The sequence below is a fragment of the Macrobrachium nipponense genome, chromosome 12 (genome assembly GCF_015104395.2).
Source record: "Macrobrachium nipponense isolate FS-2020 chromosome 12, ASM1510439v2, whole genome shotgun sequence".
NCBI classification, from domain to species: Eukaryota; Metazoa; Arthropoda; class Malacostraca; order Decapoda; family Palaemonidae; genus Macrobrachium; species Macrobrachium nipponense.
In genome coordinates, this window is record NC_087205.1 from 77,895,768 (window position 1) to 77,913,066 (window position 17,299).

The 17,299-nt window shown below is 38.4% G+C and overlaps 1 protein-coding gene across 7 annotated transcripts in view; it reads left to right on the top strand.

The window, feature by feature from the left end:
• The window catches only part of LOC135224609 (palmitoyltransferase ZDHHC2-like), a 268,190-nt gene that overhangs the window by 88,852 nt on the left and 162,039 nt on the right, over window positions 1-17,299 (top strand). For all 7 annotated transcript variants that reach the window (XM_064263775.1, XM_064263777.1, XM_064263776.1 and 4 more), the window contains exons 7-8: window positions 3,365-3,588; window positions 12,404-12,533. In XM_064263775.1, coding sequence (XP_064119845.1) covers window positions 3,365-3,588; window positions 12,404-12,533 — 354 coding nt within the window. The remainder of the gene's footprint in view (window positions 1-3,364; window positions 3,589-12,403; window positions 12,534-17,299) is intronic.

A 17,299-nucleotide genomic window follows, 5' to 3' on the forward strand; every position in this document is an offset into this window, starting at 1 on the left:
ATTAGAAAATTTAACTTCTGGCTATAAAAACTAATTTCTCGAGTAGTTGTAAGAAGTGCAAAATGATCCTCAAGGATCCCAGCATTTGGCCTAAACGTTTAATTCATGTATATTACTGCTATACTGTTGCGGCACTACTGCAACAGTAGTATTACTACGCTAGCACTGACACCCCACCCACATCTATGTATCGTTCCGCCATTCATAAAGTCTTTGGGTTTCAGAGCCGATGGATTTTCTGTCTGGTGGATGGGCGGGGCAACATTTCGTCAAAAGGTGTTTGTTTACCTTGCTTACGTAATGAATGTTTTTCGACTCTTGGCTCGTAATCATTGGCCATGGCGTCGGCTAGATCATTTTTACTCTATAAAAATTAAAACTATCGGGTTTAGGTTATTGATAATGCCGACAAAATTTGTGTGTGGTTGTAAAATATACATATGTCAACTTTCAGCTACATCCTATGCTTTGACAAGGAGCAAAGTCCAAAAAACCGTGTTACAGAGACCCTGAATCTCATAGTAGCTGCCTCCATGCCTAACTACGCCATGAATATCACTTTTTTTTTTTTAATCTTTCAAACCACCCTCGGCTTGCCCGGAATTCATTATCACTACTGGGACCAGGCCTATCTTTCAACAGATCTCTATGCAATGACCTGGCTTTTTCACATATCATAGCTTCTGGAACACTTGTCACCCGCTACTTTTTTTTCTTTTATCCAAATTAGCAGCAACAACTTCTACTTCATCAATAATTAAAGGACGTTGTTTGATGATTCCATAAACTCCCTTAGCTACTTCGAGTTTCTCAATTTCATCCTTATGTTTAAGGAATGTACTGATTGTTGATTTCGCCATGCTATACTGGATAGCCAAATCGGACACACGAACGCCACTTTCATATTTTGCTATTATTTCCTTTTTCAATTCCATAGTAGATCTGACTCCTTTTTTGCTTCCCTTACCAGCTTTCTTAGGACCCATGATGATAGTTGTAAACTTATAAGATTCATGAAAAACCACAAACAAAAAGGTTTTACAAAACTATTGTTATTGTTCTGGGGTTTTGGCTCTAACTGATCTTTGCGGGTTATTGCTTTTGTTTTTCTCGTTCATGGCAGGAGGTCCAGTACAAGTATAAACAAGAAAATCAGTCAGGTCAAAGTATGAGTATTTGTTCGACAAACGGTCAAAATTTTCTCAAATTTTGTTAGAAAAACGGAAAGTTTGACAAGAGACATGTTCGACAAACAAGGTACTACTTTATTCCCTTACTTGCTTAAAAAATCATGATGATAATGACAGTTTTCTAATATCTTATTAAACAAATTCAGATAGGTAATTTATACTAATCTCTTTCAAGTACAAATGCAAACACAATGTATCTTAGTGTTCTGACAGAATTTTTGAATTGGTAAAAGCAAACATTGTATTGAGGAGGCTTGGAATAAGCTCAATTAAGTATGATAGATTATATGCAAAATGTAAAAGAAGTCATAACTCTAGAATTATTTCCTGCCAATAGTTTTCATCTTGCAAAACAGCTATGTAGGGGAAATGAAATTCATGATACCAAACAAATTTTGAAACATTTTAAATTCCTCAGAAATACTAGTACCAGTTCTAGTTTTCATCAGCAGCTTTTCAAGGACAATATGATGTATAAGAGACTGTTGATATCAAGACACTTAGTTTATTCCCACTTCATGTCTTTCTTTTACATATACTACTTCATATTGCTCTCACTGCTCTCCTTTTAAGTTCCTATTTTTAATTCTTCCAGCCTCATTTTGGGTTGTCTGCGTCACTTCTTAATATTCATCACTAGCAACCTATATATTTTCACACATACTTCTTCAAGAAATACCTAACAATTTACATACTGCACTGCTTCTAACCCTAAGGTAAACTATCCTCCCATACTAGTAACACTGTTAGTGTAGTATAAGCCAGCCACCAACTCTTATTACTTCACTAATTTTTCTTTCATGTTGCTACTGACTATAGCTCCTATTCCATTTTGTGCTGTCTGTGAACTACAATTCTTCTTTACCTTCAGCTTTTCCCATTTCTATATGGGGTCGCTGTTTCTAGTCAGCCTTCTCCATCTCCCTCTGTCCTGTACATCTTGTTCTCCTAGACCCTTTTCCTTCATGTCTCTCAATAACTTATCTTTCCACCTGAACTTTGGCCTTCCCCTCCCTCTTCTGCCCTCCACCTCCATGTTCATAACCCTCTTACATATGTGTTCACCTTCTCTCCTCATGACATAACCAAACCATTTGAGTCTTCTAACACTTTGACTGTCCCCCTGATCAATTCATTCCTGATCTTATCTCTTTTTGTGACACCACACAACCACCTCAGCATTCTCATCTCTGCCACTTTAGTTCTTCTTTCTTGTTCTTTCTTTATTGGTCAAGTCTCTGCCCCACAGAGCATGGGTGGTCTAACTACGCTTTTATAAAACTTTCTTTTAACTTTTGCACTGATCCTCCTGTCACAAAATATCCTTGATGACTTTCTCCAATTCATCCAAGCACGCTGAATTCTATTACTGACTTCTGCATCCAGGTTTCCATTCTCACTCGCAACAAAACCAAGATATTTGAACTACAATAATGATGTTTAAACCCTTTACCTACCTCTCTGGTTCCATATCCCATCCATCTAGTATCTTGTACACATAGAACATTCATCACGGACATTTATCACCCTTTACTCTACCATGTCATCAGTGTGTCATAATTTTCCTGTCAGGATACCATCATTCTATGATGCTATCTCTAATCCAACTCTTACTCTAATCTTCCACGCCTTCATTTGCTTTTTTAACCATAGGCACAAACACTGTGATATCCCTTATCTTTAATATGCCAGAAGTGGGAACCTGATGTGTTGCTTATGGGGAATTCCCTAGTTCTGTTCTAACTCCTAAAAGGTTTGGTTAAAGTGTCATACCTTGGGAATTGTTATCCACAGTTAGTGGCAGTGAGTGGATTTGGCCTGTGATTAAAAAGTCCATCTGCAGGATATCAGTTGTCCTTTTAGTTGCCTTTTACAACATGCAGGACGATTGTGGTAGTATTTTTACACCCCCACTGCAGAGGGTAGACAGAATGCAAATTTCTTTATTTCAGTTGGGTTAGTGCTGTTTCCAGTTTCAAATTTATGCATGTACTTTTTCTTTGTATGGACATTGTTCTTTTTAAACTGGAATTTGTGTACTGTTCTTTTTAAACTGGAATTTGTGTACTGTTCTTTTTAAACTGGAATTTGTGTACAGAGACTTATTAGTTGTTCTGCTGATGAAAAAAGTGCTTCTTATTTAATTTGCTGATAACATTTTTTTTCCTTCACAGATATTCGCTACTGTGAAAAGTGTGTTCAAATCAAACCCGACCGGTGCCATCATTGTTCAGTGTGTGGTGAGTGTGTGCTAAAGCTTGACCATCACTGTCCTTGGGTAAACAACTGTGTAGCCTTTACCAACTACAAATTTTTCATCCTATTCCTTGGTTATGCCCTACTGTACTGCCTGTTCATTGCAGCAACAACACTACAGTACTTCATCAAGTTCTGGAAGGTATGTTTAACTCTTGTCTATGTATATGTTGGTGAAATTGTATTCAGAAGAACAGTGAGTTTTTTTTTAATTTAAAAGTAAACCAAGTTTTGTTGACGAGGTGGTAGACAATACAGATTTAGATTTTTTTATAATGGTATCCCGTACTTGATGTCTGTTTAGTCTGCATTAGAATGTTAGCAGTGGTATTGTGATTATTGAAATTCTTTTTATACAATAATTCATTGATTACCATATATAGAATTACCTAAATATGATAAGCATAATACTGGATTTGAAAGTATATTATTACCCAAATAACCAGTGTTATTTGTTAATATGGTAATACAAACTGTTGCTTTTATGTAGGAGGATTTCTCAGCTTGAACTGGAATTATTTGTTGAAACTTGGTAACAAGGTTGTTCACCCGTTGATGGGTGAGTGGGGAGAATAACCCTCCATTCACCTGCTGTCACAAAGCACTTTTTCTTCAGCCTCAATCAGGTAAAGACATTAAGTTGTTGTCTGACTAAGCAAGTTGAAACTTTTTTCGTATTTTCTGTTGTATGTATGGTCGTGTTTTTTACTCAGCAGGTGTTTGAACACTTAGAAGTGAACAATGAAAGGTGTGAAGGGGATAAGCAGGTGTTTGACTACTCTGTTTTTTGTGGCTCTAAATTAATGCATGGAATATGCTGGTTGTTCTCCTTTTTTTTTTTGGAGGGGCTCAGCAGCAGTGGAGGAAGGTGAAAAGGTGTTTGCCATTTTTTTTTTAATGGGATAATTTTAATACTGCCAAATATTATTGGTCTCTTCCTCCATGACTGCCCTGTTTCTTTTCCTACATTCTGCTCTTGCAGAAAGGTTATGCTTGTATGGGTAGATGACCAGACCGCACTTTCTGACAGTGCCAGGCAGATGCACATGGTGAGTGCTCCTCAAGTGATACTTCTTATGTTCATAGTTTGCCACCACCTACCAATGCACGATTTTGTCAGCTTCTCAGTAGCACCAACAGACCTTTCACTGTAATCTGAGAGGTTGTCTTTCGCTGCTGTTTTTGCTGCTGTTTCCACTACAGAACTCGATGGTGTTTTGCCTTAAACAGCAATGATCTTAACTATGGGCATGCCACCTTATCAAGTGTAAGTCACAAGTACATAATAACGTGAAAAAAAGCTGGAGCTTATCTTCTGGGGACATATTAAGTGAAGAAAAGCTGAAGCATATCTTCCCCCTCCTCTTCCTTATCACAGAGTTCTTTCTTGTCCTCTTTCTCATTGTCTTATACCTCTTCTTCCTCCCTCCTGTTATGTTATGAGAAGTGGTGATGGTGGTGGTCTCAAAACCCCTCTCACAAGAAGTTCTGTTGATCTTTGAAAGACTGCATTCTTTCTGTAAGGGTTGGCGATGGTATTTGCTCACATGTGGGTTGGACATCTGCTCCAGGTAGAGTTTACACAGGGTTCACTGAGCATGCACTTGGGTCAGTGTCTCCCCATTTACTTCTGAAACATGAAAACAGTCTTGAACTCTTCCCATGCAGAGAAGAGTCAGTTCTACCATTGTGTACTGCATGTTTATAATCTTTGGATCATGTACATGCAGGCAGGATGTTTACAAGTAATGGAGCATCATGTCAATGTGTATGCATATGATTATGTGAACCTTTAGATGGTGTCTGGCTCATTAATGATGTACACATACACTGTCCCGCATTGTGTTGTGCATGAGACGGTTCACATATGGAATTCTGCCAAATTATGATACATCTGATCATGCAGTCTCTGGGTTTGCTTTCTTTGCCCAACCAAGACTCCCAGCATGTGTATATTCAATAACTGGTGAGTGCTTATCCGTAAATTTTAAGTCAGTTTCAACTGATCTTACAAAAGTCTATTGGAATGTGGATAAGATTTTGGGAATCCGTTGGAACAGAGATGATAACTCTGACTGATTGTGAACTTAATCTCAGGGAGGCAACCACTGCCTTTTGTTGATCCCATCTTGTTGGTAGAGTGTACTAGGGCAGTGGTTCCCAAAATTGACTATACTAAGGACCCCCAGATATGATGATTCCCAGCCAAGAACCCCAGCCAACCAAAAGTTATCAGTGTCATACAGGGATACCCAGTACAACGTATAGTACATTTAATATACAGTGGTACCTCGACATACGAAAGGCTCAACTTACAAAAAATTAGAATTACAAAAGCAAATACGAAGATTTTTTTGGCTCTACATACGAAAATAGTTCAGGATACGAAAGGTTGTTGCTGTAAAGTCCCGAGATTCGCTCAGACCATCCTCCCGCTCTCCCATTGGTTCCTGATGCTAGTCACCGCCATAAGATCCTGCTCTCCTTTTGGTCAGCATCTCTCCCATCATGCTCTACGTAAAAGCGTTCTTTAGCCATTGTTTCGCACCAGCGTTATTGTACGCACGCGGAATTCGTTCGTTCACATATACGGTTTTGTTTGTTAACGTAAATTCGTGTTAGTGATTTCGTTGTACTACTTTATCGTGTTGTGTGAAAACTTAATTAGTATACTACATAACTTAATTACGTGCAGTATAGTCATGGGTCCCAAGAAAGTTGCTGAATTTCACGGAAAGAAGAGGATGCTTTCTATGCAGACAAAAATGGAAATAATAAAAAAGTATGAAGCTGGCTTGCGGTTGAGTGTGATCGCTAAGGAATATGGCCGAAATCCGTTGACGATAGGCACCATCCTTAAGCAGAAGGAAGCCATCAAAGTAGCTACACCCTCCAAGGGCATGACTATTTTGTCCAACAAGAGGAGCCGCATGCATGATGAGATGGAGAGGCTGCCTCTTCTATGGATTGAGGGCAAAGAAATCACTGGCGATACAATAACCGAGACTGCAATCTGCCAGAAGGCCAGTGCTATTTTTGGCGATTTGATTACCCAGGCTGAAGACGATGGAGGAGAAGGGACATCGACGGCAACCCCAGACTTCAAGGCTTCTAGGGGGTGGTTTGATAAATTCCGTAAACGGACTGGCATACATTTGGTGGTGACGAAATTGAAATTTTATAAAAAATGTAAGGTATAAAAAAGTAAAAAAAAATTTTTTAATAAAAAAAAGAAAAAGAAAATTTAATTTTAAGTGTTTTGTAAAGTTAGTGTTACGGTTTTGTTAATGTGTTTCATAAAGTTTAGTTTATGTTTTCTGACATTTTTAATGAGTTTCGTTAAGTTAAGTGTACGGACTACGTACCAAATTTTCTGCCATTTGTCCTCCTCCTCTTGTCACCACTTTCGGAAATAGCCTCACTCGAAAGGTAAGGTTCCACATTTTATTATATACGTACGTATGTACTTACAGTATTTTTTGTATACCATGTACACTAATACAATTTATTTACAGGTACATATTAAGTTATTGAAGGGTCCAAGTTGTTGTATTTCATTGTTTATTGGTCAATTTAGCTTTATTATAAAATTTACTGGGGTGTTTTTGTAGGGCTTGGAACGAATTAGGCAATTTACATGTAAGATGCGGTTCAAGATACGAAAAGCTCAGGTTACGAAGGCTGCTTCAGAACGGATTACAGTGTTCCCCCCGTATTCGCGTTCTCCGGATTCGCGGACTCACACATTCGTGGATTTTTCTTTGGAACCTATCTAGAAATTATTCGCGGACGGACTCGCCCATTCGTGGAATTTTCCGACGAAAATAATCACTAATTAGTGTATTTTGATGTTTATTTTCATGACTAAATACATTTTTGTATGATAAATGATTTACTATTTTCAAATATTAATATTAATTTATACAGCAATAATATCAATTCTTTAAAGAAAATACCATAGTGAATTAGTAAGATTTTAGCTTATAAATTTAAAAAATTATGGAAGAATGAAGGAAATCCCAGTCAGATTCTTTCTCTAACTCCAGGTACTAAAACTCAGGTATACGTATCAAGTTAAGTGACCGGAGGGGGAAGGAGCTGAATTGTTGCTGCCATCAAGTGCTCATGAAATTTCCACCCCCCCCCTCTCTCTCTCTCTCTCTTCTCTCTCTCGTCTCTCTCTCTCTTCTCTCTCTTCTTCTCTCTCATCTCTCTCTCTGAGATGAGAGATTTTTATGGTACATATATACGTAATATGTTTATTAATATTTTTCAAATAATAATAATAATAATAATAATAATAGTAATAATAACTGTAATTACAAAAATCTATGTAAAAGTATTTTACAAATCTACGATAAGATTTATCTCTCTCTCTCTCTCTCTCTCTCTCTCTCCTCTCTCTCCTCTCTCTCTCTCTCTCTCTCTCTTTTAAAGCAATGTATGTTTTTTGGATGATGATTTACTAATTTTCAAATATCAATATTAATGTAAACAGCAATAATATAAATTCATTAAAGAAAATACTAAAGTGAATTAGCAAGATTTTAGTTTATAAATAAAAAGAATTATGTAAGAATAAAAGAAAATGCATTTAACCCATGTCTTGTTTTTTGAACACGTAGCCAGCTTGGTTGGCTGGGTTCCCAACTGTCAATCCAGTGTTGCCATCTACGGATCATTGAAATTCTCTCTCTCTTTCTCTTTTGCTGATATGAGATAATTTCTATGGTACATGTGTATGTTTATTAATATTTTTTGCATAATTAAAAATAATAATATATAATAATAATAATAATAATAATATAACTAATCTCAAAATTCACATGTGATAGTATTTTAAAGAAGTACAATAATCTATCCATTTCACTCTTTTTTTTAAATAAGGACAACCCTCTCTCTCTCTCTCTCTCTCTCTCTCTCTCTCTCTCTCTCTCTCTCTCTCTCTCTCTCTCTCTCTCCACATGAGATAATAGCATGCGCTAGTGGTAACTCTCGCCCTCTGTTTGGGCTGGAAGTGTATGTATAAGTATATCTTTAAGGACATTACTACATTTTATGGTAAAATAATAATATACAGCACTAGTTTACAATAATATTACGTTTAATGAGATTAAACAGTAACAATAACATTCTCTCTCTCTCCTCTCTCTCTCTCTCTCTCTCTCCTCTCATCTCTCTCTCATCTTCTCGTCTCTCTCTCTCTCTCACGTATGTTTATTTGTTTTGTAGTGTAAATAAATGATTTTACCCTTATAACTAATTTTTCAAATATTAATAAGATTATTAAAAATAGCGATTCCCAGAAAACCATCTTTTTATCCACTTGGAGGAACATGGGTGGAGTAATGAGTTTGATATACGAATTGGTGGAGGGGAGGAAGACAGAGTCTAGGAGTTTATTCTCTCTCTCTCTCGTCTCTCTCTCTCTCTCTATTATTATTCTCTCTGTCTCAGAAATAATTCATAATTTCACTCTTGAGGGTCAAATATATGATGTTGCCATTCATTGCTCTCTCTCTCTCTCTCTCTCTCTCTCTCTCTCTCTCTCTCTCGTCTCTCTCTCTCTCTCTATCTCTCTCTCTCTCTCTCTCGTTCTCTCTCCTCCTCTCTCTCCTCTCTCTCTTGTTTTATTTTGCTGAAGGTATATATTTTTTTAGTGGGTAAAATTTTAAGATGACTTTAAATTATATTAATATATAACCTCAAAGATTAATGCAGTAATAGTTAGTATTTTTAGGTATATTTGAAGTAGGATGTTATTAAAGGTATACATTTGGCATCTGAACTTTCAAGATAGGCAGTTATAAGCATTTTTATTGGTGGTTTTAACTATTCGCGGGTTTTAACTATTCGCGGGGGGTGTCTGGTACACATCCCCCGCGAATACGGGGGGAACACTGCAATTTTGTATATCGAGGTACCACTGTACTTACATTTCTTGCACAAAGTATGTATAAGTTGCTTGCACACCAAAGTATCGATAACAGACACTAGAATGACAGAAAAGCAGTGATGTATATTTTTTATTGTATATATATATTTTTTTTCTTGAGTTAAAAAGAAAATAATTTTTGCATTGTCACAGACCCCCAAGGGCCTTCTGGTGGACCTCCTGGCCCAGTTTGGGAACCACTGCTCCAGGGTGCACTTCAGAGGAAAATTAGTAGTTCTGACTGCTGTAACTGCTTCTTGCTCATGGTGCCGTGGATCAAGTTAAAATTTCTAATTTACCAAAAGATTTAGAACCATTTATGTCTGCACTCTTCCAACAACTTCAGTTGTGAGTAGCCCTATTGAGCAGAATGGGCCAGGTTTGGGTTTCTCTGTACTCTTACTGGAAAGTCAAGTTGAGGTGGCAGTGGAGAAGAGGTTTTCAGATAGCTGGGACATTGAGACACTGTGCAGCCTCCAAATCCTCCAGGGCAGTGACGGAAGCCACGGCTAAGTCTTGGGGGGGCTGGCCATGCCTCATTTGGCAGGGTCTTTCCCCTTCACAAAACTAAGTGAAGAACCCAGACTCCATCCTCTAGGAAGGACCAGGAGCTATCTCAGCTTTTTCAGCCTTGGTGGATGCTGAGGTTGGCAGTCCCCTTTTCCAGCAGCAACTGGTAGAAGGCCTGCCTATCATTCCATAGGGCAAGGTGGCAGAATTAGGAGGCAGTTCCTGGGTAGTTTTGTGTCCTTTGGACTGTTACAGACTACAGTACTGTTCAGTGACAGATGCCCTCTTATTTCTTGTTGCAAAGTACCTTCCCAATCTACCCTCCAGGATCTCTGGATGCTTTTGCCCCGTCGACTGAGGTGAAGTAGTTTTTTTAAGTAATGCCATGAAAGTTGTAGATGGCCAGTTTCTGGACTTTTACAGTAGTCCTTTCCAGGCAAAAAAGCTGACTGGTGTTTGGGTGTTCAGAATTGGATTCCATTAGAGAGGGCAACTTCATGTTTTCTGTGGCTCTTGAAGGACACACTCTTCCACATACATACCCATCTAGCTGTGCTCCAGGAAGTACCTCCTCTTTATTTGCAACAAATTTGCAACAAGATATATACCCCTCCAGATTCTTTTCGTTTGGATCTGCAGCAGCCCCCAAGTGTTTACACAAGTGTTCACCCTAGTGTTGGCGTGGGCCACTCGCAAGGTATATGCTTCCTGTGTTACTTGGACAGTTGGCTTGCTCTAGCATACTAAGAGGTGCATTTGCCCTAGAACAGAGGCCAACTCTTGGCATTTTGTCACAACTTAATGAATATGATAAACTGGGAGAAGTCAAGAGCTTCAGAGCTCATGCCCAAGCTGCAGGCTAAGCACCTGGGCAAGTTGATAGATATGGCAGCAACAGGTGTCATTCTGTCAAATTCTTGCATCAGTTGGCTCATAAAATCTTTTATTAGTGTCAGTGGTGAAGCTTATTGCTCTACCCTGAGCCAGGTCTGTCAGCTGAAGGGCTCATATCTCTTATCCTTGCCTATCTCATTAGTTATAGCCTCTAAAATGAGCTGTAACTCTCTACATCTTAGCTCAGGGACGGAAGTCCTCTTTGAAGAGACCCTGAATAAAGATCTCACCCCCAGGACTTGTTCTAGTGCCTTGGCCTCATCATATCATGTTGACAAGTTGCATGGCTGTTTGTATCTTAACTGGCCTCTAGAGAACGGGGGATTATTCTTGTTCTATTCATGTGTTAGTGGCAAATTCGTAATGTCAGTTTCTGACAAAAGACTTGAGAATCTCTTGCTCCCCTCTTTGATGTTTTTGAACTCATTGTGAACCCTACAACACTAGGAGAACCAAACTTCTTAAGCCTGAGTGGTGGGGTCTTGGTGTAGCACCAGCAGGCATAAGTCAGTGGTCCATAACGCACTTTCTGGTTTCACGAACTAGGCATACTGTGAGCAAGAGTTCATGAAGCCAGGGATATTGGCCTGTATTTAATCATTGGATAACTTTCCAGTTTACAAGTAGTGTGGGCTGGTTGCTGGTAACACCATTGTACTGTACCTTAGAATCTTTGTAAACTGGAAACATTACCTCTCAAAAAAAGCATTTTGCCTTAGGTACATCATAAGGCTGGAGTTTAGTGAGCAACTGGCTCTATCTTCCTACTCTTTACTCTTCTTTCTCAGCAAGGCAGCTTTTGGAATAAGTATATTTTGAATTGGACATAATGAAAGTAGACTTCACAACTTGGCATCCTATCTTAGAGCTTTGTTTCGTAAGGACCTATCCCTCTGTTCTTCCTTTTACCAAGGGTGATGTAGGGTTGATAATTCTATTATTTGAACCCATTGTTTTTTATTTCCTTCCAACCTATACTACCATGTTTTTAGGACAGCACTTGATTGTCAGAAGGACAGCACTTGATTGTCAGAAGTTTTTCTAGAATGTGAGGTCAGAAAAATCGCATTCTGGCGTGGCGCTTCAGTCTTGCATATCGATGCCAGAATGTATAGGAGGTTACAGGCATCATTGCTCTTATGCTCACAATTGTGACTAGAAGTGAGGCATTTCTGAATACAGAATCAAGTTGATAGTCAGTTGAGAGATATCCTCCCATCTGTGAATTAGTCTTAATACATTAAAGGCAATGTTTTTTCATTCTTGTAGGAAAATTTCAAGTTTTTTGAAGTAATTTTTATTTTTACTAGGTATACAAACCAGGGCATTTTATCATGATTCCACCTCAACCATCCCATGTAGTTCCTGATGCCAAAAGAAAAGTACTTAATGATTGCAGGTGAATGGAAGGTTTCCCCAAGTCACCCACGTACCACCAGTTGAATACCATGTTACCAAGTTTCAGTGACCAGTCCAGCTTGCTTTGAGGAGTACTTTTACATAAAAGGCTCAGTTTTTTCATGTCTAAGAAAATGGTAAATATTTTAGTAATTTATGATTTTGAAAGACCATATATTGTTGAATGAAAGCAAAGACATATTTACTTTCTCTTTTACAGAACCAGTTGGAAGTGCCAGCAAAATTTCACATACTGTTTGTTTTCTTCGTTTCTATAATGTTTGCCATCAGTCTGGTTTCATTGTTTGGCTATCATATCTTTTTAGTGGTCAAAAACAGATCCACTTTAGGTAAGTGTTGTTTTTCAAGTGATCCACATATTTTTTATTTAAATTTCATGAAATTAAATTAAGTACTTTTGTAGTGGTTATTTTGTATTTTGAGAGCCTTTTGTCATTTGACTCTATATGAGAGTCACTCCCATATCAAATCATATCTGCCTTATTATTATTATATTATTAATATTCTTATTCTTATTATTATTATTATTATTATTATTATTATTATATTATTATTATTATTATTATATGTAGACATCACTGCATCGGCTGCATTGATCTTATTTAGAGCCTTCTCTATTTTCTTTATAACAGTTTTCTCCCTGTTTCTGCAACTGACGAGTAACATGCCAGTGTGATTCATCTCATCAGGAAGGAGTAGTCAATTTCCAGGGATTTTTACATACATATATTTGGCAACGTACTTCAAATACAATTGGCATAACCTGTAGGGTTATACAATAGTGTACCCTATAATTTATAGGTATAAGTCTAATTAGGTTTGAAGTCGAGAATGATCACAGCAGCGGATCAGAGTAGACTGGTGATGCTAGAGTGATCTACTCTATAAATAGTCATAGGTCAGCAGGGGGTTTGCTTCGTGCTGATATGTCATTGGCTGGTGGCGCTGTTCTTTGCCGATAAAGAACTCGAACTTGTAATTTATTACCAAAATCGACGTACCCGGGACCTTAAATTATGAAGAACAACCCCACCTCCCCCCCAGCAAGAGACCTCTTGAAACAGTCGAATGTAGTCTACCAATTCTTATGCCCTGTCCGTGGTTGTCCTGGCTCTTACGTTGGTATGACTTCCATGAAACTGTCCAAGAGGATTTCCTGCCATGTACAAGAAGGATTAGGTAATTAAAAACCATATCATGACACCACACCAGGAAGCTATCTCCCGCGACAGTATTATCAAGATAATAGGGAGGGCTCCTGACCAGCGACGATTGCGACTGCTTGAGACACTCCTCATATGGCAAGAGAAGCCCTCATTGAATATGATGCAGGAAGTGCTCTTCCTCCCCACCAACTTAAGGAGACCTATGTGTGTGAATAATATTACAAGTAATACCAGACCTAGCGACACCCCCGATCAAAGAATACTAGAGGAGTCTAGCAGCCCAGCAGCCAATGACAAAGCGAACCGTCGTAACACAAAACGCCCAGGGAAGCCATGCCCAGCCTCTGCGGTCTGCTAGGCTGCAACAGCGCGACCTTCAACGACGAGAAACGTCTTGAAGAAAATTTCCTTCAACCAATAGCAGGAGCACATTGCGCCACCAGCCAATGAAAACGCAGCTAGTGGTTGACCCCCTGCTAACCTCCTGCTATATATTTAGTAGATCTTGCCAGCACATACAGTCTGCTCCGACCCACTGCCGTGATCATGCTCGAATGATACCGAGAGAAACATTGGCCACTAGATCAACTATTTGATCTATTTGTTCATTTACTGTCACAAATAAATAAATTTTTTAACCATTATCCCTGAAAACTGACTCCTGATGAGTAATATCGGCGCAATACTTGCCATTTGTAGTAGCAGAGAGAAAGCTATTATTAGAAAAATAGAGAAGACTATTTACAAGTTGAATGCAGCTGATGCAGCAATATCTTTTAATTAGACTTGTTTGAAAGAGGGTCTCCTTCCAATATTTATTATTATTATTATTATTATATTATTAATTATTATTTTTTTTTTTTTTTTTTTATTTTTTTTTTTTTTTTTTTTTTTTTTTTTTTTTTTTTTTTTTTTTTTTTTTTTTTTTTTTTTGCTCTATCACAGTCCTCTAATTCGACTGGGTGGTATTTATAGTGTGGGGTTCCGGGTTGCATCCTGCCTCCTTAGAGTCCATCACTTTTCTTACTATGTGTGCCTTTTTTCTAGGATCACACTCTTCTGCTGAGACCTGGAGCTACTTCAGCCTCTAGTTTTTCTAGATTCCTTTTCAGGGATCTTGGGATCGTGCCTAGTGCTCCTATGATTATGGGTACGATTTCCACTGGCAATATCCCCATATCCTTCTTATTTCTATTTTCAGATCTTGATACTTATCCATTTTTTCCCTCTCTTTCTCTTCAACTCTGGTGTCCCATGGTATTGCGACATCAATGAGTGATACTTTCTTCTTGACTTTGTCAATCAACGTCACGTCTGGTCTATTTGCACGTATCACCCTATCCGTTCTGATACCATAGTCCCAGAGGATCTTTGCCTGATCGTTTTCTATCACTCCCTCAGGTTGGTGCTCGTACCACTTATTACTGCAAGGTAGCTGATGTTTCTTGCACAGGCTCCAGTGGAGGGCTTTTGCCACTGAATCATGCCTCTTTTTGTACTGGTTCTGTGCAAGTGCCGGGCATTCACTTTGCTATGTGGTTTATGGTTTCATTTTTCGTATTGCACTTCCTACATATGGGAGAGATGTTATTTCCGTCTATCGTACTTTGAACATATCTGGTTCTTAGGGCCTGATCTTGTGCCGCTGTTATCATTCCTTCAGTTTCCTTCTTTAGCTCTCCCCTCTGTAGCCATTGCCAATTGTCATCGCTGGCTAGTTCTTTAGTCTGTCTCATGTATTGTCCGTGCATTGGTTTGTTGTGCCAGTCCTCTGTTCTTTCTGTCTTTCTCCTGTCTCTGTATATTTCTGGGTCTTCGTCTACTTTTATTAGTCCTTCTTCCCATGCACTCTTTAGCCACTCGTCTTCACTGGTTTTCAGATATTGCCCCAGTGCTCTGTTTTCAATGTTGACGCAGTCCTCTATACTTAGTAGTCCTCTCCCTCCTTCCTTTCGTGTTATGTATAGTCTGTCCGTATTTGCTCTTGGGTGTAGTGCTTTGTGTATTGTCATTTGTTTCCTCCTGGTTTTCTGATCTATGCTGCGGAGTTCTGCCTTCGTCCATTCGACTTCCTCCTGCGCTGTATCTGATTACTGGCACTGCCCATGTGTTTTATGGCTTTTATCATATTTCCGGCGTTGAGTTTTGACTTGAGTATCGCCTTGAGTCTCTGCATATATTCTTTCCTGATCGTGTCCTTCATCTCTTGGTGTTTTATATCTCCTCCTTCCATTATTCCCAGGTATTATTATTATTATTATTATTATTATTATTATTATTATTATTATTATTATTATTATTATTCATGCTTCCAAAGAATATGGTGTCTATTAGGAAGAAATAAGAGGAGGTAAAGGGAAATAGTATGGCAAAAAGAGATTTCACATATTAAAAAAGAAAAAAAATAATAAATTAATAAATTGATGAAAATTATAAATATGGAGGGAGAATAGTGCAATCAGAGTAGTAATGCACTGCATTGCATTGATCTTATTGAGTTCCAATTGCATGACATCCTCTGGAAGGCTATTCCGCAGTCCAGTGTGAGGAATAAACGACCATTGGAGCTGAGAAGTTTGACAGTGATGCACATTTATTGCATTTAGGTGCTGCTGTTCAGTAAATCTGGTTGCTGTTGGCAGGAAAAGGGGATCAGAGATCAATTGCAAATGTGAAAGATCTCTGTTAAAATGTAACTTATAAGAAAGTGACTAACAAACAGACCATCTATAGATGGTCCAAGTCATAACTGCTACTCTATTAGGAAGCAAGAACCTACCACCACAAACCACTCTGTCTAAAAGAGATAAATCTTTGACAGAAGCAGACATCCATAATGGACAACAGTATTCTGAAAAAGGTATGACAAGTAACCTAAAAACCTAAAACAGGTTGCATTTATCACTATCATAAATCTATGAGGCATTATTATTATTATTATTATTATTATTATTATTATTATTATTATTATTATTATTATTATTATTATTTTTTTTTTTTTTTTTTTTTTTTTTTTTTTTTTATGCTCTATCACAGTCCTCCAATTGGACTGGGTGGTATTTATAGTGTGGGGTTCCGGGTTGCATCCTGCCTCCTTAGGAGTCCATCACTTTTCTTACTATGTGCGCCGTTTCTAGGATCACACTCTTCTGCATGAGTCTTGGAGCTACTTCAGCCTCTAGTTTTTCTAGATTCCTTTTCAGGGATCTTGGGATCGTGCCTAGTGTTCCTATGATTATGGGTACAATTTCCACTGGCATATCCCATATCCTTCTTATTTCTATTTTCAGATCTTGATACTTATCCATTTTTTCCCTCTCTTTCTCTTCAACTCTGGTGTCCCATGGTATTGCGACATCAATGAGTGATACTTTCTTTGTCAATCAACGTCACGTCTGGTCTATTTGCACGTATCACCCTATGTGTTCTGACACCATAGTCCCAGAGGATCTTTGCCTGATCGTTTTCTATCACTCCTTCAGGTTGGTGCTCGTACCACTTATTACTGCAAGGCAGCCTTTCTGTTGGTGGGGGATGGTGTTTGTTTCCTCTAGGTAGTTGTATAGCCTTTCACTGATGATACCTGTTAGTAACTTCCACATTATTGGTAGGCAGGTGATAGGCCTGTAGTTACTGGCTATATTTCCCTTACTCTTGTCTTTTTGTACTAATGATGTCCTTCCTATGGTCACCATTTGGGTGCATGGTGATTTAAGATACAATGCTGGAGTTGTTCTGCTATTCGTGGGTGTAGGGCCTTGATGTTTTTGAGCCAGTATCCATGGACTTCATTGGGACCTTGGGCTTTCCAGTTTGGCATTTTCTTTAGTTGGTGTCTGACTGTGTCTGTCGTGATCTCTGTGAATCTTTGTTTTATTCTCCCTGTTTCTTCTTCCTTGACTTCCTGGAGCCATGTTGCATGTTTATTG